General features: G+C 44.6%; 2 protein-coding genes across 4 annotated transcripts in view; one reads left to right on the top strand and one right to left on the bottom strand.

Annotated features, from left to right (window-relative positions):
* KIF21B (kinesin family member 21B) overlaps positions 1-23,059 on the bottom strand; it is a 357,661-nt gene that overhangs the window by 110,765 nt on the left and 223,837 nt on the right. For all 3 annotated transcript variants that reach the window (XM_069238888.1, XM_069238887.1, XM_069238886.1), the window contains exons 16-18: positions 14,419-14,526; positions 13,408-13,476; positions 10,764-10,987 (exon numbers count right to left, since the gene is read on the bottom strand). In XM_069238888.1, coding sequence (XP_069094989.1) covers positions 10,764-10,987; positions 13,408-13,476; positions 14,419-14,526 — 401 coding nt within the window. The remainder of the gene's footprint in view (positions 1-10,763; positions 10,988-13,407; positions 13,477-14,418; positions 14,527-23,059) is intronic.
* Positions 17,291-20,280, top strand: LOC138300047 (uncharacterized). Its single transcript, XM_069238885.1, has 2 exons — positions 17,291-19,568; positions 20,083-20,280. The coding sequence occupies exons 1-2, from the start codon at positions 18,463-18,465 to the stop codon at positions 20,192-20,194; spliced, it is 1,218 nt and encodes a 405-aa protein (XP_069094986.1). The 5' UTR covers positions 17,291-18,462; the 3' UTR covers positions 20,195-20,280.

Genomic DNA, 23,059 nt, shown 5'->3' on the forward strand with positions numbered 1-23,059 from the left:
AACTTTTTGGCTATGTGTATATACACTGACCTTGTTTTGTATATTTTTCTCTTATGAAAAGTACAATGACAAGAGTGGTAAGTAGTCTCAAGCACTTATCCCACCACTGCACAACCAATGTAGGAGGCTGGACTGGCTTGTAGTGAGTACCAAGGGGTACTTGCACCTTGTACCAGGCCCAGTTATCCCTTATTAGTGTATAGGGTGTCTAGCAGCTTAGGCTGATAGATAATGGTAGCTTAGCAGAGCAGCTTAGGCTGAACTAGGAGACGTGTGAAGCTACTACAGTACCACTTAGTGTCATATGCACAATATCATAAGAAAACACAATACACAGTTATACTAAAAATAAAGGTACTTTATTTTTATGACAATATGCCAAAGTATCTTAGAGTGTACCCTCAGTGAGAGGATAGGAAATATACACAAGATATATATACACAATAGCAAAAATATGCAGTATAGTCTTAGAAAACAGTGCAAACAATGTATAGTTACAATAGGATGCAATGGGGAAACATAGGGATAGGGGCAACACAAACCATATACTCCAAAAGTGGAATGCGAACCACGAATGGACCCCAAACCTATGTGACCTTGTAGAGGGTCGCTGGGACTATTAGAAAATAGTGAGAGTTAGAAAAATAACCCTCCCCAAGACCCTGAAAAGTGAGTGCAAAGTGCACTAAAGTTCCCCTAAGGACAAAATAGTCATGTTAGAGGGAAAATGCAAGGAAAACACAAATCAGCAATGCAACAACGATGGATTCCTGACTGAGGGTACCTGTGGAACAAGGGGACCAAGTCCAAAAGTCACAAGCAACTCGGAGATGGGCAGATGCCCAAGAAATGCCAGCGGTTGGTGCAAAGAAGCTCTTACTAGGCTGAAGAACTGTGAATACTGCAGGAACGACAAGGGCTAGAGACTTCCCCTTTGGAGGATGGATCCCCCACGCCTTGGAGAGTCGTGCAGAAGTGTTTTCCCGCCGGATGGACGCCAACAAGCCTTGCTACACGCAAATCGTGCGTTTGGCGTTTTTGGACGCTGCTGGGGCCCAGGAGGGACCAGGAGGTCGCAAATTGGACCTGCAGAGAGAGGGGACGTCGAGCAAGACAAAGAGCCCTCACTGAAGCAGGTAGCACCCGGAGAAGTGCCAGAAACAGGCACTACGAGGATGCGTGAAACGGTGCTCGCCGAAGTTGCACAAAGGAGTCCCACGTCGCCGGAGACCAACTTAGAAAGTCGTGCAATGCAGGTTAGAGTGCCGTGGACCCAGGCTTGGCTGTGCACGAAGGATTTCCGCCGGAAGTGCACAGGGGCCGGAGTAGCTTGCAAAGTCGCGGTTCCCAGCAATGCAGCCCAGCGAGGTGAGGCAAGGACTTACCTCCACCAAACTTGGGCTGAAGAGTCACTGGACTGTGGGGGTCACTTGGACAGCGTCGCTGGATTCGAGGGACCTCGCTCGTCGTGCTGAGAGGAGACCCAAGGGACCGGTAATGCAGCTTTTTGGTGCCTGCGGTTGCAGGGGGAAGATTCCGTCGACCCACGGGAGATTTCTTCGGAGCTTCTGGTGCAGGGAGGAGGCAGACTACCCCCACAGCATGCACAAGCAGGAAAACAGTCGAGAAGGCGGCAGGATCAGCGTTACAGAGTTGCAGTAGTCGTGTTTGCTACTATGTTGCAGGTTTGCAGGCTTCCAGCGCGGTCAGCGGTCGATTCCTTATCAGAAGGTGAAGAGAGAGATGCAGAGGAACTCGGCTGAGCTCATGCATTCGTTATCTGAAGTTTCCCCAGAGACAGAGACCCTAAATAGCCAGAAAAGAGGGTTTGGCTACCTAGGAGAGAGGATAGGCTACTAACACCTGAAGGAGCCTATCAGCAGGAGTCTCTGACGTCACCTGGTGGCACTGGCCACTCAGAGCAGTCCAGTGTGCCAGCAGCACCTCTGTTTCCAAGATGGCAGAGGTCTGGAGCACACTGGAGGAGCTCTGGACACCTCCCAGGGGAGGTGCAGGTCAGGGGAGTGGTCACTCCCCTTTCCTTTGTCCAGTTTCGCGCCAGAGCAGGGGCTAAGGGGTCCCTGAACCGGTGTAGACTGGCTTATGCAGAATTGGGCACATCTGTGCCCAAGAAAGCATTTCCAGAGGCTGGGGGAGGCTACTCCTCCCCTGCCTTCACACCATTTTCCAAAGGGAGAGGGTGTCACACCCTCTCTCAGAGGAAGTTCTTTGTTCTGCCATCCTGGGCCAGGCCTGGCTGGACCCCAGGAGGGCAGCTGCCTGTCTGAGGGGTTGGCAGCAGCTGCAGTGAAACCCCAGGAAGGGCAGTCTGGCAGTACCAGGGTCTGTGCTACAGACCACTGGGATCATGGAATTGTACCAACAATGCCAGGATGGCATAGAGGGGGCAATTCCATGATCATAGACATGTTACATGGCCATATTCGGAGTTACCATGGTGAAGCTACATATAGGTAGTGACCTATATGTAGTGCACGCGTGTAATGGTGTCCCCGCACTCACAAAGTTCAGTGAATTGGCTCTGAACAATGTGGGGGCACCTTGGCTAGTGCCAGGGTGCCCTCACACTAAGTAACTTTGCACCTAACCTTTACCAGGTAAAGGTTAGACATATAGGTGACTTATAAGTTACTTAAGTGCAGTGTAAAATGGCTGTGAAATAACGTGGACGTTATTTCACTCAGGCTGCAGTGGCAGGCCTGTGTAAGAATTGTCAGAGCTCCCTATGGGTGGCAAAAGAAATGCTGCAGCCCATAGGGATCTCCTGGAACCCCAATACCCTGGGTACCTCAGTACCATATACTAGGGAATTATAAGGGTGTTCCAGTAAGCCAATGTAAATTGGTAAAATTGGTCACTAGCCTGTTAGTGACAATTTGAAAGTAATGAGAGAGCATAACCACTGAGGTTCTGGTTAGCAGAGCCTCAGTGAGACAGTTAGGCACCACACAGGGAACATATACATGCACACCTATGAGCACTGGGGCCCTGTGTGACAGGGTCCCAGTGACACATACATATAGGCCACAAACCTATGAGCACTGGGGTCCTGACTAGCAGGATCCCAGTGACACATAACAACCATACTGAAAACATGGTGTTTTCACTATGAGCACTGAGGCCTGGCTATCAGGATCCCAGTGAGACAGTGAAAACAGTGACAAACACCCTGACATACACTCAAAAACAGGCCAAAAGTGGGGGTAACAAGGCTAGAAAGAGGCTACCTTCTCACACCAGGGCACTTCAGCTAGTGGAGATGCCCGCCTCCTGGACCCAGCCCCCACTTTTGGCGGCAAGTCCAGGAGAGATAATGAGAAAAACAAGGAGGAGTCACTGGCCAGTCAGGACAGCCCCTAATGTGTCCTGAGCTGAGGTGACTCTGACTTTTAGAAATCCTCCATCTTGTAGAAGGAGGATTCCCCCAATAGGGATAGGAATGTGACCCCCTCCCCTTGGGAGGAGGCACAAAGAGGGTGTACCCACCCTCAGGGCTCGTAGCCATTGGCTACTAACCCTCCAGACCTAAACACGCCCTTAAATTTAGTATTTAAGGGCTTTGTGAACCTAAAACTTTAGATTCCTGAAACTACAAGAAGAAGAAGACTGCTGAGCTGAAAAACCCCTGCAGAGGAAGAACAGAAGACACCAACTGCTTTGGCCCCAGACTTACCGGCCTGTCTCCTGCCTTCCAAAGAAACCTGCTCCAGCGACGCTTTCCAAGGGACCAGCGACCTCTGAATCCTCTGAGGACTGCCCTGCTTCAAGAAAGACAAGAAACTCCCGAGGACAGCAGCACTGCTCCAAAAGAACTGCAACTTTGTTTCAAGGAGCAGATTTAAAGACCCCTGCAACTCCCCGCAAGAAGCGTGAGACTTGCAACACTGCACCCGGTGACCCTGACTCGACTGGTGGAGAACCAACACCTCAGGGAGGACCCTCCGGCGACTCCGAGACCGTGAGTAACCAAAGTTGTCCCCCCTGAGCCCCCACAGTGACGCCTGCAGAGGGAATCCCGAGGCTCCCCCTGACTGCGACTGCCTGAACTCCATTTTCCGACGGCTGGAAAAGACCCTGCACCCGCAGACCCCAGCACCTAAAGGAACGGAACTCCTGTGCAGGAGTGACCCCCAGGAGGCCCTCTCCCTTGCCCAGGTGGTGGCTACCCCGAGGAGCCCCCCCCTTGCCTGCCTGCAACGCTGAAGAGATCCCTTGGTCTCTCATTGAAAACCATTGTAAACCCGACGCGTGTTTGCACACTGCACCCGGCCGCCTCCGCGCTGCTGAGGGTGTACTTTTTGTGCTGACTTGTGTCCCCCCCGGTGCCCTACAAAACCCCCCTGGTCTGCCCTCCGAAGACGCGGGTACTTACCTGCTGGCAGACTGGAACCGGGGCACCCCCTTCTCTCCATTGAAGCCTATGCGTTTTGGGCACCTCTTTGACCTCTGCACCTGACCGGCCCTGAGCTGCTGGTGTGGTAACTTTGGGGTTGCTCTGAACCCCCAACGGTGGGCTACCTTGGACCAAAAACTGAAACCTGTAAGTGACTTACTTACCTGTGAAACCTAACAATACTTTACCTCCCCCAGGAACTGTGAAAATTGCACTGTGTCCACTTTTAAAACAGCTTATTGTGTTTTATGTAAAAAGTATATATGCTACTGTGATTATTCAAAGTTCCCAAAGTACTTACCTGCAATACCTTTCAAATGATATATTACATGTAGAATTTGAACCTGTGGTTCTTAAAATAAACTAAGAAAATATATTTTTCTATAACAAAACCTATTGGCTGGATTTGTCTCTGGGTGTGTGTTCCTCATTTATTGCCTGTGTGTATGTACAACAAATGCTTAACACTACTCCTTTGATAAGCCTACTGCTCGACCACACTACCACAAAATAGAGCATTAGTATTATCTCTTTTTGCCACTATCTTACCTCTAAGGGGAACCCTTGGACTCTGTGCATACTATTCCTTACTTTGAAATAGTGCATACAGAGCCAACTTCCTACATTGGTGGATCAGCGGTGGGGTACAAGACTTTGCATTTGCTGGACTACTCAGCCAATACCTGATCACACGACAAATTCCAAAAATTGTCAATAGAAATTGATTTTTGCAATTTAAGCTATTTTTCTAAATTCTTAAAAGACCTGCTAGGGCCTTGTGTTAGATCCTGTTTAGCATTTCTTTTAGAGTTTAAAAGTTTGTGAAAGTTTGAATTAGAACCTAGAACTAGTTTTAGATTCTTAAAAATATTCCAACTTTTAGAAGCATAATGTCTAGTACAGAGATGAATGTGGTGGAACTCGACACTACCCCTTACCTCAATCTTAAGATGAGGGAGCTAAGGTCACTCTGTAAAATAAAGAAAATAACAATGGGCCCCAGACCTTCCAAACTACAGCTCCAGGAGCTTTTGGCAGAGTTTGAAAGAGCCAACCCCTCTGAGGATGGCAACACAGAGGATGAAGATAGTGACTTGGAGGGCAATTTCCCCCCTCCAGTCCTACTTAGGGAGAACAGGGCTGCTCAAGCCCTGACTCCAAACATAATAGTCAGAGATGCTGTTTCCCTCACAGGAGAGACCAACATCCCTGAAATCACTGAGGATAACTCCAGTGAAGAGGACATCCAGTTAGCCAGGATGGCCAAGCGATTGGCTCTGGAAAGACAGATCCTAACCATAGAAAGGGAAAGAAAAGAGATGGGCCTAGGACCCATCAATGGTGGCAGCAACTTAAATAGGGTCAGAGATTCTCCTGACATGCTAAAAATCCCTAAAGGGATTGTAACTAAATATGAAGATGGTGATGACATCACCAAATGGTTCACAGCTTTTGAGAGGGCTTGTGTAACCAGAAAAGTAAACAAATCTCACTGGGGTGCTCTCCTTTGGGAAATGTTCACTGGAAAGTGTAGGGATAGACTCCTCACACTCTCTGGAAAAGATGCAGAATCTTATGACCTCATGAAGGGAACCCTGATTGAGGGCTTTGGATTCTCCACTGAGGAGTATAGAATTAGATTCAGGGGGGCTCAAAAATCCTCGAGCCAGACCTGGGTTGATTTTGTAGACTACTCAGTGAAAACACTGGATGGTTGGGTAACTGGAAATGAAGTGCATGACTATGTTGGGCTTTATAATTTGTTTATGAAAGAACACATTTTAAGTAACTGCTTCAATGAAAAGTTGCATCAGTATCTGGTAGACCTAGGTCCAATTTCTCCCCAAGAATTGGGAAAGAAGGCAGACCACTGGGTCAAGACTAGGGTAACCAAAACTTCCACTGGGGGTGACCAAAAGAAAGGGGTTACAAAACCTCCTCAGGAGAAAGTGGGTGACACTAGAAACAAAGAAAAAGAGTCCTCTGTAGGCCCCCAAAAACCAGACCAGGTGGGTGGGCCCAGAGACACAACCCAAAACAAAGGCGGGTACCAGGGTAAGAACTGGGATGCCACTAAGGCATGGTGCCATAACTGTAGACAGACAGGGCACCACACCAAGGACACTTCTTGTCCCAAAAACAAACCCCCTAGCAAAATCCCAGGGGTAACCAGTGTAGCCATTGGGGATGACTCCTCAGATGAGGAGGTCTTCATAGCCTTCAACTGGAAAAAGGGCCCAACAGGTGAGTTGGAGATTCCAGAGTGAAGTAGACACTTCCACCACCTACTGGTGAATGGAATCCCAGCCACTGCCCTGAGAGACACTTGTGCCAGTCACACTATTGTACATGACAGGCTGGTGTTCTCAAACCAGTACATCCCAGGTGAGATGGCCAGAGTAAGAGTTAGCCCAGACAGGGTCACCGATAGGCCTGTGGCTTTTGTGCCCATAGAAGTGGGTGGGACTTTTAGCTGGAGAAGGGTGGTAGTCAGTACAGACCTCCCCCTTGATTGTCTCCTTGGAAATGACTACCCAGAGGTTAGTCAGAGCCCAAGAGAGGAACTGGTCCAGTGCCAGTCCTCTCCCAAGGATTCTGAAGGTGCTACCCCTGCAGTAACTGCAAGTAGGCCCCAGAAGAAAAAGAAAAGAAAACAGAGTAGGAAAGGTGGACAACCTTTAGCCAAGGTTCCAGCAAGCCAGGGAGATTCTGCTCCAGTAGGGGAGAACTCCACCAGTGGCACTGATAAAGTCCAACCTGACCCTCAAGAAGTCCTGGCTAGTCAGGCAACTGTTAAGCCTGAGTGGGTGGCTCCTCAGCTAACAGAAGAAAGAGTGGAAGAAGGGTGTTTACTACAAGATGTGGTAACCCCCCACTCTAATACAGCAGACAGGAACCCTGAACCCAAAGAAGCCTGTAACTTAGCCCCTTCCCTTGTAGGTGAAGAGCTAAAGGTGTGGTTCTGGGCATTGACAGCTGTTAGTGGCCTCTGCTGGGTGTTAGCCTTTATGGCTGCACTATCCTTGGCATGGTGGTCAGACCCCATGCCAAATAGCAAGTTAGGCCCCCTGACCCTGTTGGTCATGGTGGGGTTACTCCAGCTCTGGGTAACCTCTTTGGGTAAGCTAGGGGTGACCCTGGCTAAAATAAGATTAGCAGAGGTGGATACCTCTAACCCCAAAATAGAGAGAATGGGTGAAGACATTAAAAGCACAGACAAGCGGCAGTTCAGATTAGGTCCTATCACTGTGGAAGTGGGTCAGCTCCCCAGAGGGAATGACCTGAACAGGAGGATGTAAGGCAGAGTAGGCCCTGCAACAAAACAGCCTATTCCCTCTACTCTTCCTCACCTGACAGACTAGGAAGACTCTCCCAGCTTTGGCTGAGTCTCCTGGCATGTGGGCTGGGGGGGGCTTGTGTAAAGAAATGGCTCCCTGTTGCAGTTACCCCCCACTTTTTGCCTGATACTGATGCTGACTTGACTGAGAAGTGTGCTGGGACCCTGCTAACCAGGCCCCAGCACCAGTGTTCTTTCACCTAAAATGTACCATTGTCTCCACAATTGGCACAACCCTGGCACCCAGGTAAGTCCCTTGTAACTGGTACCCCTGGTACCAAGGGCCCTGATGCCAGGGAAGGTCTCTAAGGGCTGCAGCATAACTTATGCCACCCTAGGGACCCCTCACTCAGCACAGACACACTGCTTGCCAGCTTGTGTGTGCTGGTGGGGAGAAAATGACTAAGTCGACATGGCACTCCCCTCAGGGTGCCATGCCAACCTCACACTGCCTGTGGCATAGGTAAGTCACCCCTCCAGCAGGCCTTACAGCCCTAAGGCAGGGTGCACTATACCACAGGTGAGGGCATATGTGCATGAGCACTATGCCCCTACACTGTCTAAGCAAAACCTTAGACATTGTAAGTGCAGGGTAACCATAAGAGAATATGGTCTGGGAGTCTGTCAAAAACGAACTCCACAGCTCCATAATGGCTACACTGAATACTGGGAAGTTTGGTATCAAACTTCTCAGAATAATAAACCCACACTGATGCCAGTGTTGGATTTATTAAAAAATGCACACAAAGGGCATCTTAGAGATGCCCTCTGTATTTTACCCAATTGTTCAGTGCAGGACTGACTGGTCTGTGCCAGCCTGCTGCTGAGAGACGAGTTTCTGACCCCATGCGGTGAGAGCCTTTGTGCTCTCTGAGGACAGAAACAAAGCCTGCTCTGGGTGGAGGTGCTTCACACCTCCCCCCTGCAGGAACTGTAACACCTAGCAGTGAGCTTCAAAGGCTCAAGCTTCGTGTTACAATGCCCCAGGGCACTCCAGCTAGTGGAGATGCCCGCCCCCTGGACCCAGCCCCCACTTTTGGCGGCAAGTCCAGGAGAGATAATGAGAAAAACAAGGAGGAGTCACTGGCCAGTCAGGACAGCCCCTAAGGTGTCCTGAGCTGAGGTGACTCTGACTTTTAGAAATCCTCCATCTTGTAGAAGGAGGATTCCCCCAATAGGGATAGGAATGTGACCCCCTCCCCTTGGGAGGAGGCACAAAGAGGGTGTACCCACCCTCAGGGCTAGTAGCCATTGGCTACTAACCCCCCAGACCTAAACACGCCCTTAAATTTAGTATTTAAGGGCTTTGTGAACCTAAAACTTTAGATTCCTGAAACTACAAGAAGAAGAAGACTGCTGAGCTGAAAACCCCCTGCAGAGGAAGAACAGAAGACATCAACTGCTTTGGCCCCAGACTTACCGGCCTGTCTCCTGCCTTCCAAAGAAACCTGCTCCAGCGACGCTTTCCAAGGGACCAGCGACCTCTGAATCCTCTGAGGACTGCCCTGCTTCAAGAAAGACAAGAAACTCCCGAGGACAGCGGCACTGCTCCAAAAGAACTGCAACTTTGTTTCAAGGAGCAGATTTAAAGACCCCTGCAACTCCCCGCAAGAAGCGTGAGACTTGCAACACTGCACCCGGCGACCCCGACTCGACTGGTGGAGTACCAACACCTCAGGGAGGACCCTCCGGCGACTCCGAGACCGTGAGTAACCAAAGCTGTCCCCCCTGAGCCCCCACAGCGACGCCTGCAGAGGGAATCCCGAGGCTCCCCCTGACCGCGACTGCCTGAACTCCATTTCCCGACAGCTGGAAAAGACCCTGCACCCGCAGCCCCCAGCACCTAAAGGAACGGAACTCCTGTGCAGGAGTGACCCCCAGGAGGCCCTCTCCCTTGCCCAGGTGGTGGCTACCCCGAGGAGCCCCCCCCTTGCCTGCCTGCAACGCTGAAGAGATCCCTTGGTCTCTCATTGAAAACCATTGTAAACCTGACGCGTGTTTGCACACTGCACCCGGCCGCCTCCGCGCTGCTGAGGGTGTACTTTTTGTGCTGACTTGTGTCCCCCCCGGTGCCCTACAAAAACCCCCCTGGTCTGCCCTCCAAAGACGCGGGTACTTACCTGCTGGCAGACTGGAACCGGGGCACCCCCTTCTCTCCATTGAAGCCTATGCGTTTTGGGCACCTCTTTGACCTCTGCACCTGACCGGCCCTGAGCTGCTGGTGTGGTAACTTTGGGGTTGCTCTGAACCCCCAACGGTGGGCTACCTTGGACCAAAAACTGAAACCTGTAAGTGACTTACTTACCTGTGAAACCTAACAATACTTTACCTCCCCCAGGAACTGTGAAAATTGCACTGTGTCCACTTTTAAAACAGCTTATTGTGTTTTATGTAAAAAGTATATATGCTACTGTGATTATTCAAAGTTCCTAAAGTACTTACCTGCAATACCTTTCAAATGAGATATTACATGTAGAATTTGAACCTGTGGTTCTTAAAATAAACTAAGAAAATATATTTTTCTATAACAAAACCTATTGGCTGGATTTGTCTCTGGGTGTGTGTTCCTCATTTATTGCCTGTGTGTATGTACAACAAATGCTTAACACTACTCCTTTGATAAGCCTACTGCTCGACCACACTACCACAAAATAGAGCATTAGTATTATCTCTTTTTGCCACTATCTTACCTCTAAGGGGAACCCTTGGACTCTGTGCATACTATTCCTTACTTTGAAATAGTGCATACAGAGCCAACTTCCTACACCAGCCATACAACTTATTCTTTCACTCTCTCTATTCATTTATCCCTCTCTCTCTCTAGCTATCTTATTATCTATTGAAATTAAGAACTAATGGTACCGGGGTTGCACAATACCCTGAGTATCATAGTTTTTTAGGACTGTGATTGCTGACTAGTGTACATTAAAGTAATGAATGCAACAACCGTACTATCAAAGTTATTCCAGCACCACTGTGCATACTCTCTCTCTCACACTGCTCATGCTTTACCTTGGAGGTCGCGTCCCGTTCACAACTGGCACATCCACATAGTTGTTGATTTTTCTGTTCCATTGACGCACAATACTGGAAACAGAGCGGGATCCGGAGTCTGGATCTGAGGAAGTTGTACTAGCCGAAAGTTCTGCCCCAGAGTCCAGAAGGGAGTTTTTCTGAACCAGTCTACCAGCAACTCTATCAGACATGGGCTTAGAGAGTCGACGGAGAGCTGAGACCTGGAAAAAAAACAAAAATTATATATAGTACCCTGGTAGTGTGGGTGTTCAGCTCCATATATGGTAGGAGGTTCTGATACGCCTAACTGGACCTTGGATTTTTTACTAAACAATGTAAAGACAAAGAGGAACGGAACAAAAAAGGAGATTGTTAACCTTATGAACACATATTAATTTACTTCAAATGTGCTGCAATTCCATTCATTCAGAATCTTTGGATTCTACAAATAACTCAGATACTAACGAACAACTGAAATCCGCCCCAGATAAAACCTAATGGGCCATCAAATGGTAGTCTTAGTGCATTCCCAAGAAGCTTAAATACCACAACGTTGTTAGCAAGTTTTGGTGCTGAGTGAGCATTGAGGATACAAGTCACATAATTCTAGGGTATTCTTATATATTTTTCACATGAAGCCTAGAAAATCACTAGATAAACGTTACAGAAAAATCTATGCTACGATATTTATAGTCTTACAGTATTCTTGCATGATATTCTATAACCAAGACGTCTGACTCGCAATTACAGAAGTACAACTGTAGAAAGTTATAAGAAGTACTAGGAAATCCCTATATCAACTGTCATTTAGAGCAGAGTTTTCCAAACTGTGGGTCCTGACTCACTGGTGGGTCTCAAGCAGATTTTTGGCAGGTCACAAAAGTCCAAGCAATAAATAACCATGCCTTTAAATTGTGCATTTATCTTCTCATTTCAAAGACAGAGGTCAAATGTCAGTTTATGTTTTCTGACAAATTGCTGTTTTTTTAACACAGGAACTGGTGTTTACAAACTCCTCTCACTTTGCAGTCAGAGAAAAAATATAACGTGAATTATGTGTCAATCTTGCTGGGGTACAGGTGTATGAAAGGAAAGGCAATAGGATGTAATTTTTGTTACACACAACAAAATGTAAATACTAGTAAATGAACTGCATACATTCAGCAGTTAGGAAAGCAAAAATGAAGTCATTTTCTACAATTCTGAAGTGTGATGGAAACAAAGATTTTAATAGGATCAAAACAGATTAAAGAACTTTACCTGCTGGTTCACAAATGATAAAAATTCACTCAATCCTGATTTCGACACATTATCATCTGTGCGTGAGATTGTTTTATTAGTAAAACTGTATGTCTATGCACATTTAGTAGCCATTTCAATGGAAAATGTGCTGTATGCAAACAACAGTGCACTACCACACAACGCAATAGTTACATTACAAAATTTCCCACGTCATGATCATTAAAGCTGGGTGCGTTGTGAAGGTTTGGCACTCTAAAAATTGGGATGTGGTCTTAAAAGGTTTGGGAAGCACTAATTTAGAGGAACTTGTAACATAAACATCTTGGAGGTTTCTGTAAGCCATTTTCTAAACTATAGGAAACGCAAAGGATGCATTTGCACAGGCAGATATCTCCATCATCTTTCTTGGGGATTCCACTAGCAAGACACTAGTTATCAATTAAGCGAGAAGGATAACTAATTCTTCTTTCCCTGCAAAGTTGACCTCATTGGAGATGATTCAAGAGCTGAACCAGCATGAGTCTTTAACAAACCAGAATTAATTCTACAATTATCATCTGTGCTTAAAAGGCAGGGAAATGAAAGTAACATCTGCTTCTTGAGGAGTGGTTCACACAGCCACCCACCACTTGCTAGATGAGCTTGAATTCTCAACTGTCACCCGCACCATAAAGGGTGTTCAACAGAGACATTGGCAAGGTGAAATGGGTCTCGGCTCCAGCTGATATCTCCCATTCCTCAAAATCTTTTCCTTGCAGGTGAAGCTGTGCTTTGCATGGGCTTGAACATTGTGCTCAATAGCCCATATTTCGTCACAAGATAACAGCCATGGCATAATCAGCATGCAAACTCAAAAGACTTCCCCAAAATTAAAATCTTAAACAATATGGACGAATCACTAAATGGTCTTTAATGCTGAGCAAATGTATCAACACTACAGATTATGCCTCCCAGGAAAGACACAAAGAATAAATGAGTACAGGAAATGTCATAGGGACTTCTATTCTAATCATCCTATTATGGCTGTGGAAGTGAATGTCTCTTTCCACAGAGGTAGTCTTGTTGAAAGGCCACGAAGCTAGTCTTTTCACAGGTACCACTCCGTTACAACACTCGGGCACTAGGTTGTGCCTCAAGAGCATTGGTGTCCTTGAACAGTTCAACAAACAAAAAAGATTTGTCTGGATGTCCACATCTCCTGCAGAGAGATGACAGCCAATATCGAGGTCACATGGAAGAAACAACAACATATGGGTGTAGTTTAGAAGTAATGCCAATGACAATTATTCCCTGGTAACTTCCCTTCAACATGTTCTTAGACAAGATGGAAAGATTCAGTCACTGTGCATCTTGCACCTCAGTGGTTTTAAGAGCATTAGCCATATTGTCATCAACTTACCTCCTGGGTCTTCCGCCTCAGAATGATTTCCTGCTGCCTCTTTTGGGACTCCAAAGCACGGATCTGAAACTGTAACAAGGGAAGAAAAACATGCAAGTTTAGGAAACTGCAGATGCCAGCAAGTGAGTTAGCTACCTGTCAGTCTACTGCTCCGACATCTAGTTCAGGATTCACATCTAAGTATCATACTTCTGTATTCTATCATGGAAGCATTACAAATCTAAGATTCTCTTTTTGGCTCCCACGCATGTCCTGCTCTGACTGAAGTAAGACGTTGCTTTTAAATTGACAGCACCTGCTAATCATCATTCAATGCTAGTGGGCATCGTGTTTCTTTGATTAATGGGACTAATATAGAAACAGGGGACTGTCTGAGGTACATAAATCAGTTTTGGCGAGGGCGGTTAAGTGGCATCATATATCACTTCATATACACCTCTTCATCAGTAATGAATTCAGGGCACTCTTTCTCATATTGACCACTGAATTGAAAATATTAATGTAGGCATCATGGCAATGAAATGATTCAGAAAAAATATTATGGACTGTGTCCATACACATTGCAGGACAGGCAGCATATTTTAGGTTATTCTGCTTTCAATTAGCTGTGTAAATTTTTTTAGCAAAAAAAGATTTGCTTTTAATTCTTTTTAAATTATTTTCAATGTATTTTAAAAAATATGCTTGAATTTTATGTAAAAAATGCTTCATTCAGTCAACCTTTAGCCAGTGCTTACACCTCTCACTGTACATTTACAGGAACCACAAGTTTAACTTTTTAAGAGTGAGGATCTCTATGGAAGGCCGTCTCACTGCTGGACACACTCAATGCTTTCATAAACCTTAACAGAGTCTTGCTGATCAGAATGATAACTGCTATCATCTAAAGATAGTTTTTCACCAAAATGTTTAGATGTATCACTTCAGTGGTCTACTAGTGTTTTTACTCTAACCTCGTCATCTTGCCCTGCCCATCCCAACCTTTCACCGACCCTTCTCCTTGTCACAGACCTCCTGCCTGCGTTGCTCTTTCTTTAGCTGTGCGATCTCTCGGTTACGCTTTGCCTCCACCAGTCGCCGCCGCTGCTGCTCCTCCCTCATTTGTTTCATCAGAGATGCCTGTAGAAGGGTAGAAGGTCAATTGGGCATAAACCCACAGCAGCAGCAGATCTTTTGCTTCAAGCCTAAACCTTCAGTCACACAATATGGCACAAACACAGGTTCCATCCTATTGTCCCATCATGGAGATATGTTACAGTCACAAATAAAATAATGAACAGTGGCACATAGAGAGTGCAACCAAAATCTGTCACCTATGACAATTTCCCTGACACCTCATTGGTTTATGTTCAATGTTTTACATGTTTCACGGTGACCTATGTACACAGATACTAGGGTTAAGAGAGCATTAAACTCACCTCGACCCCTCTGTTCCTCATACTGTTACAATAGCACAGTCACAGATACGTCACACATTGATTCAGATAAGCAGTACACAAATATCACAGTGGCAATAAAAACACAGTTTCACATATAGACCTCAGTTCCTATAATATAAACTCATTTCTTTGTCTTAGTGATTGGTATGGTTGCCTGTGCAAATTAGTTCTGGTTCTCAAGCCCTATATGCATTCTCTCTCTTTATATCTCTCTCTTTCTTCTTTATCCTTCTCTCTCTCTTTCTCTGCCACTCTATCTCTTTCACCCTCTGTCTCTGTTATGCTATTTAGATTTAACCATCATTTGACCATCAACTCTATTTTGTGCGAGAGACTCCATTTGGTGCCCTGCTACAGCTGAGGGCAGCACATGTATTTTTTCCATACAAAACTTGTTTTTCTCTTCACAAGTCAAGAGTGATACAGAGCTGGAACATATTATGTGGGATGCAGACTTGATAAGAGTTCCTGGGGGGTGAACGGTGGGAGGGGGGAGTTTGAGCCATTTCGGTCTTTGTACCCTGAGAACAGGAAGCATGTATGGTTCACCGATGGTTCAGCAAAGTATGTGGGGACAAAGAGACATTGGAAGGCAGTGTCATATAATGTTGCAACCAAGAAGCTGCTTTCCACTAATGGAGAAGGGAAGAGTAGTCAATACACAGAGTTGTATGCTGCATATCAAGTCTTAAAACAAGAATTACCTGGGAAATGTCACATTTATACTGATTCTTGGTCCACTGCAAATGGGCAAGCTACCTGGCTCCCCATGTGGTATGCACATAACTTGCAAATACATTCGAAGGAGGTATGGGGCAAAGAATTGTGGCAGGAAATTTGGGAAATGTTACAGCAAAGTACCATCACTGTATAACATGTAGACACCCACTGTCCCACTGACTCACTAGAACAGTGGTTTCATTCTCTTGCAGATGAAAAAGCCAAAATCTCAGAAGCAGAAGTGGTGGCACAGGATTCTGACTTGGTGGGGATGGTTAAGTGGGCTCACCAAAAATGTGGACACCTGGGAAAGAAGGCCACCAACAGGTGGGCAGAGATTAGAGGGATGCACATTCCCCTATATGTAATTAAAACTGTGATCATGCAGTGTCCTATTTGTCAACATACACAACAGAGATCTGTCTCGGAGACCATCAGAGGTCAGTTAGGGAGAGGAGAGTTGCTGGGGCAGATATGGCAGATTGATTACATCAGACCAATGCCACTTAGTCGAGGTTCTCAGTATGCCTGTACAGTGGTGGATACTTATTCTGGCTATTTGTTAGTGCTTTCCTGTAAATATGCTACTCAGTTTAATACAATTAAAACACTAGACTTGTTGAGGTTGTAATATGGAGTTCTAGTCCAGATCCAAAATGATAACGGATCCCATTTCAAAGGTAAGTTGGTGCAAGATTACTGTTCGCAGCACAATATAGAGTGGATTTATCATGTTCCATATTACCCACAAGCTGCAGGATTGAATGAGAAAATAAATGGATTGTTGAAGTCTCAGTTGAGAAAATTGTCAGCTGTGTCTTTGAAAAATTGGAGAGGCCATTTTAATGAAGCAATACAAATACTGAACATTAGACCTATGACAAATGCTGAGACCCCTTTGATGCGAATGTTGACCCCAACCTTATAGGTACAACCTCGTGTAGAAACTAATACTATTACAGATTGGGAAACAAAGACAGGAGCTTTAGCCCCGCATCAGGTGACATCAGAGGCTGCAATTCTTGATTTGCATGCTTTGAACATGTATAGACTGAAACAAAGAGATATCGTACTCATTGAGGCAGGAGTCGGGATACACATTCCCCCGGAGGATTCTGGATTGATTGTTTCTTGATCTGGGCTGGCACTCAAGGGTATTCAGGTCTTGGGGGGAGTGATTGATGCAGACTACCAAGGTCAGATCAAGGTAATATTATTGAACAGTGGAGATGCTGATTTGATAATACAAGCTGGAGGCAGAATTGCTCAAATTGTGATCATTCCAGTGTATGGAGCAATAGTTCAAAGGGAGACTGCCCTAGCCCTTCTTACAGTACAAGGGGAGGGAGGCTTTGGCTGATAAGAATCCCAGTGCTAAGGTGTAGGAAATCGTCCCCCTGAACCAGCAGAAATCATAGTGAAAGGAAAAGACAACATTCTGTTAGTCATGAAACCAGGATAGGAAAAGTGGGAACATGTACCAGCTGATAAATGTCACCTGTAAGAATAATCATATGTGTCTCTTTTCCAGATCATACTACTAGGTGCCTTTGTGCTGACTGCAGTCAGTGGAGTGTGTTTGGGTGTGTTCGGGTGGGGTTGGGAGGGACCAAGGGACCCCAATCCTGAAGTGACTGACCGACAGCCGCGATCGACACCTCTGCTTCATAAATTGGAGAACGTCTGGACATAACTGTCACAAACTGTGCTTAACAGGTGTCCTGCCATTTGATAAAGTTTGTTTTGACCAATGACTTTGTGTTTCACCACTGCGCATATTAGTTGCTCAATGTTCACCAGTAGCACATGGTATGTTTTGTTCAGTTTAGCCGCCTATTGGCTTTGACATGATATTCAGCTCCGCTGCCTATTGGCTTTGACATGATATTATACATTGCATTTTATATTCAGCTCAGCTGCCTATGGGCTTTGACATGATATAAGACATTGCATTTTGTATTCAGCTTAGATGCCTATTGGCTTTGACATGACACTAGACATTGCATTTGATATTTAGGTTAGCTGCCTATTGCCTTTAACATGACATTGCATTTGATATTTAGGTTAGCTGCCCATTGCCTTTAACGTGGAGTTAGACATTGCAGTTGAGAATAGTTCTGTATTTTTCCAAGCTGTGTTTTTGCACCAGAGAACCAAGATGTTTTGCTCTCACAGTAGACTAGACCTGATAAGAGAGAGTACATGGGCGTCGTTTCTCTTCCCTTGAGCTTGGGAACAGGAGTAGTCTTGGAGACCTGGCCAGTCTCCAAAAGGCTTGCTCAGTTTCCCAGGTCTGAGAGGAGGGGGCACACCTTTGTAACGAATGTAACAGGCTGCAGAGAGTCAGATTCGAATCTGCCGGACCTCGTGCTGGAGCTTGGCGCCAGTTGCCAGCATCCCGTGTGGGTAGATGACACTCTTTCTCGCGGCTGACAGGGGTCTCAGCTTGCAGACCTTAGAAAGATGTAGCTGTAAATAGTTCCTACACGGTGAAGTATTTGTTTTGCTTTGCATTCAATATCTTATAAATATAACCTGCTGTGTATATTGCAAACTGATATATTTTGTTTGATTAACGCGGACTTGAAAGCTACTAATTCGTCATTCATTCATAAACATTGTGGTTGGGGAAGAATAAAATAACAATAAAAGTCTTCTTTGACCTCAGAAGTGCATTTCTGTTGTGTTATGTTAGTGCTTAGAAACTAAAATAAGAGGAAAGCACTACAATTGGTACCTGGAGTCGTGGGGTCGGTCATTAAGAGGTGATTAAGAAGGGGTTTGACGAGTTAGTAGATTTCTAAGTGCACACTTTAGAAAGTGTAATTGTTTTTTGTTGTTTGGAGAATTACAGAAATTGTTTTCTGTTTGGAGAATCACAGTAGCACGGCAGACCATGTCTGAGAATACATGTGTTGATGAACTGCCTGATGGTGCTAAGAAAAACTGTGAATTGTTTTCTGTTTGGGGAATTACAGAAGAAAATGCATGTGTAGCTAAAAGGCCTGATAATGTTTTGAGAAATAATTCCCGTTGTATATATGTAGAAAACGTGTGTTTTGGAAGTAATGATGACAGAAAGGTCTGGATACCTTTATCTGCTTACAGAGAAATGCAGGAGAAATGTAGGCAGTTGGAACATGAAAATAGGAATTTACGTGAGCAAATTAGCCCGACTGAAAGTTATAAAAAGGCTGTTTTTGAAGAATCTTTCTTGTCCCATTCCAGTAATGAGGGGGTTAAGACAGCTCCGAGCTGCACTGAGTTTCCGTGTGAGCCAGGGTTTTTGGCAGCCAAAGTGCATTCCTTAACTGATAACACGGACGACGAGTTACCGTTGCAAAATGCACAAGTAAAACGAAGGATTTTAGAGCAAGACACCCCGAGTTTCATTAGCTTGTTTGATTTTTGGAAAAAGAATAGCCCTCATTTGAGAGAAATCCTAACACTTTTGTACATGGTCACTGTGAAAAATAATATGCAGCTGCGCGCTTGTGATTTGGCAAATGAAATAATGCAGACTTTAGGTTTCTGCGCAGTGCAAGAAGGAAATACTTATGTACATTTAAATCAAGAACAAGGAAAGAAAATAGTGCCCCTAGCTAGAATCATACAATGGATCTGGTACTTGCAAGACAGGGCTAGAGTACCACAGATAAAAGAATTATCAATGAAATTGTGTGCACCATTTGAATTCGTGTCTACTGAAGATAAAAAGCATGTTTGTTTTACTAATGATTCATTGACTGAAATGTTGCTTTCTGGCACAGTAGAAGAAACAGCGTTGTATAATGTGTGTCAGATTTTAAAGCAAGAGCTACGTGAGATGTGTCATTTTTATGCTGATTTTTGGTTCTTTGATAATGTTTTAGCACCTAACTGGTTCAATTACCTTGCAGATGTTAATCAGAAAAATTCAGAGAGAGAAGTGTTCACCCAGAATTCTGCCTTAGTGGGGATGGCTATGTGGGTGCCGCAGAAATGTGAAAAGGCCACTTACAGGTGGGCAGAGATGAGAGAGATGCACATTCCCCTAGATTTGATAAAAACTGTGCAGCATGCACAAAAGCAATCTGTCATGCAAGCAGTCACAGAGCAGTTGGGGAGAGGAAAGTTACCAGAACAGAAATGGCAAATTGATCAGGTTTTAGGGAAAGTGATTGCTGCAAATTACCAAGGAAAAATCGAAATTATGCTGATACCTAGAAAAGAATCTGATTTATTCATACAAATTGGAGACAGAATGGCCCAAATTGGCGAAAATGCAGTGAATGGAGGTTTGGTAAAGAAGGAGTCTGCCCCAGCCCTTCTGACAGTGCAAGAAAAAGGAAGCTGTGGCGCAGCAGATAAAAACCTCAGTGCTGATGCCCCAAGTGACCCTCCAGAACCTGCAGAGAATATAACAAAGGGCCCCAAAAACGTCCTGCTGATTATAAAACAGGGAAAGGAAGAGGAAGGGTGCAGTTTAAATGAAAAATGTTATTTGCAAGAAAAGTCATACTTGTTTCTTTTGCAGATCCTACCACGTTTCGCCACTGTCCCTGAGTGCGCTGTGTGGTCCCCCTTCCGGTGTGTGCGTGTGGGGTCGGGGAAGGGACCGAATCCCCAACCTGAACCTGGCTGAGTAAAGTGCCAGCACCATGGATCCATTTTGCGCAAACTGCGCCTTCAGTTCAAGTTCAACTTGTTTGCTGTGTTTTTTTTTTTTTTTTTTTTTTTTTTTTTTTTTCCCCTCTCGTATGGAACTCTGACTTTTGCTTACCTTCCAGAAAACCTTTCAGGTGGACCGTGCATCTTTACATGAGTAGAACTCATGCCACATCAAATTGCTAACACTGTTGAATTAGAGACTCATTCAGAAGAAAAAAAAAAAATTGCCCAGTCTTTTCTATGTAGATGTATCTGATGTGAAAGGTTATGAAATCAATGTGTTAATTCACTTCTATTGCTTTACAGGGATTGCTTTGATCATAATGTTTTTTTTGTACTGATGTTTTTTTTTTTTTGTTTGAAATATGAGATATGTGAAACAAAAATTCATTGGTCAAAGGGCGGAATGTCCTGCCATTTGATAAAGTTTGTTTTGACCAATGACTTTGTGTTTCACCACTGCGCATATTAGTTGCTCAATGTTCACCAGTAGCACATGGTATGTTTTGTTCAGTTTAGCCGCCTATTGGCTTTGACATGATATTCAGCTCCGCTGCCTATTGGCTTTGACATGATATTATACATTGCATTTTATATTCAGCTCAGCTGCCTATGGGCTTTGACATGATATAAGACATTGCATTTTGTATTCAGCTTAGATGCCTATTGGCTTTGACATGACACTAGACATTGCATTTGATATTTAGGTTAGCTGCCTATTGCCTTTAACATGACATTGCATTTGATATTTAGGTTAGCTGCCCATTGCCTTTAACGTGGAGTTAGACATTGCAGTTGAGAATAGTTCTGTATTTTTCCAAGCTGTGTTTTTGCACCAGAGAACCAAGATGTTTTGCTCTCACAGTAGACTAGACCTGATAAGAGAGAGTACATGGGCGTCGTTTCTCTTCCCTTGAGCTTGGGAACAGGAGTAGTCTTGGAGACCTGGCCAGTCTCCAAAAGGCTTGCTCAGTTTCCCAGGTCTGAGAGGAGGGGGCACACCTTTGTAACGAATGTAACAGGCTGCAGAGAGTCAGATTCGAATCTGCCGGACCTCGTGCTGGAGCTTGGCGCCAGTTGCCAGCATCCCGTGTGGGTAGATGACACTCTTTCTCGCGGCTGACAGGGGTCTCAGCTTGCAGACCTTAGAAAGATGTAGCTGTAAATAGTTCCTACACGGTGAAGTATTTGTTTTGCTTTGCATTCAATATCTTATAAATATAACCTGCTGTGTATATTGCAAACTGATATATTTTGTTTGATTAACGCGGACTTGAAAGCTACTAATTCGTCATTCATTCATAAACATTGTGGTTGGGGAAGAATAAAATAACAATAAAAGTCTTCTTTGACCTCAGAAGTGCATTTCTGTTGTGTTATGTTAGTGCTTAGAAACTAAAATAAGAGTAAAGCACTACAACAGGTCAGATTTTTGCATGATAAATATGAAAAGCACAACCAATGTCATTTCTACCTGCCTAGTTGCCATTCCAACTCCTGCTAGTGTTTTGCTGCAAATATTTAAAGCTACCAATGTGGATGGAGTGGTTTAGGAAAGTGATGTACCAACTCATTTCTTGCCATACAAGTATTGCCAGTTTTGCCAAGAAACAACTGATGATAAGTAGATTAACTTAACTCAAATAATCACCTACAATATCACTGGAGGTGATGTGTGTTATAATTTAACTTGTGATGCCAACAACATTGGCAAATATGCCCAGATGCGACTTTGAGAAACTCAAGCAACCTCATGAGAGCAAAACACTCTGTGTCAAAACAGAAACAACTGAATGTGTCAAAATGTAAATAATAGTATGTTCTGCAAGAATAAAGTGTCTTCTGCTAGTCATATCAAGCATGTTAAGTTACCTGGTAAATGGTTATTTGCTTGTGGTAATGTCACTGACACCTATATCCCAGCAAATATAACAGGAGGGTAGTGTGCTTTCACGTGGCTAGGACTCATGATGTTTCCATTGAGCTCTGCATTACATTCTCGAAATACAAGGGAAACAGTTCAACTAAGTGAAGGCTGTGACTCTGGAGTTCAGTTATTATCTAGATCAGAATATGTAAGCTTAGGTCTTTCTATGGTAGGAGTCCCAGGATTAGCTGTCTATAACACTTGGATTATTAATAAACTAGCATGTTTAATGGTCAAAAATATTAATCACACATCTATTGCTTTGGCAGAATTATTATTACTAGATATACAAGGAACTAGAAACTGCTTTGCAGAATAGAAGTGCAATTGACTATTTGCTTTTAAAACATGATAATGGATGCTCGGAATTTGATGGAATGAGTTGTTTTAACTTGTCAGACCACTCTAAATTTATTCAGCCTCCCATTGGAGCCTTGAATGAATTGGTAAAGGGGGTGAAACAAGATGGGGACAAAGAGTGGTGGGACTGGTTCTTCAGGAGGCTCCCTGATTGTGGTCAGCTTTGTTCTATTCTAGGTGGGATAATTATGGTAAACTGTATTATAACAATGCTGCGAACAATGCATGCCTAATCTGATATCTGTGTTTTAACCTAAAAAAGTCAATATCATTATTTTGTTATGAGAGTCAAAGGCCAAAGGGTGGAGTGTATTGTGATTTAGATTTAACCATCATTTGATCATCGACTCCGTTTTGTGTGAGTGACTCAATTTTGTGCCCTGCTGCAGCTGCAGGGAAGCTCAGGTGTTAGTCAGTCAGACAGTGGCGAAACATATTATGTGGGATGCGTACTTGATAAGAGTTCACAAGGCTGAGTTTTTTTTTTTTTTTTACCAGAGGAATGTACAAATCTGTCTCAGAGTAAACATTGGGAGCAAGACCAGCTACTATGGGT

Source organism: Pleurodeles waltl, chromosome 6 (assembly GCF_031143425.1).
Source record: "Pleurodeles waltl isolate 20211129_DDA chromosome 6, aPleWal1.hap1.20221129, whole genome shotgun sequence".
Taxonomy (NCBI): domain Eukaryota; kingdom Metazoa; phylum Chordata; class Amphibia; order Caudata; family Salamandridae; genus Pleurodeles; species Pleurodeles waltl.

What these genes read in the sequence shown, in the direction of transcription:
- LOC138300047 (XM_069238885.1), top strand. Translation starts at nt 18,463, where the DNA reads ATGTCTGAGAATACATGTGTTGATGAACTGCCTGATGGTGCTAAGAAA. An exon ending in TGTGAAAAGGCCACTTACAG is followed by an intron (nt 19,569 to 20,082) that starts GTGGGCAGAGAT and finishes TTTCTTTTGCAG; the next exon opens with ATCCTACCACGTTTCGCCAC.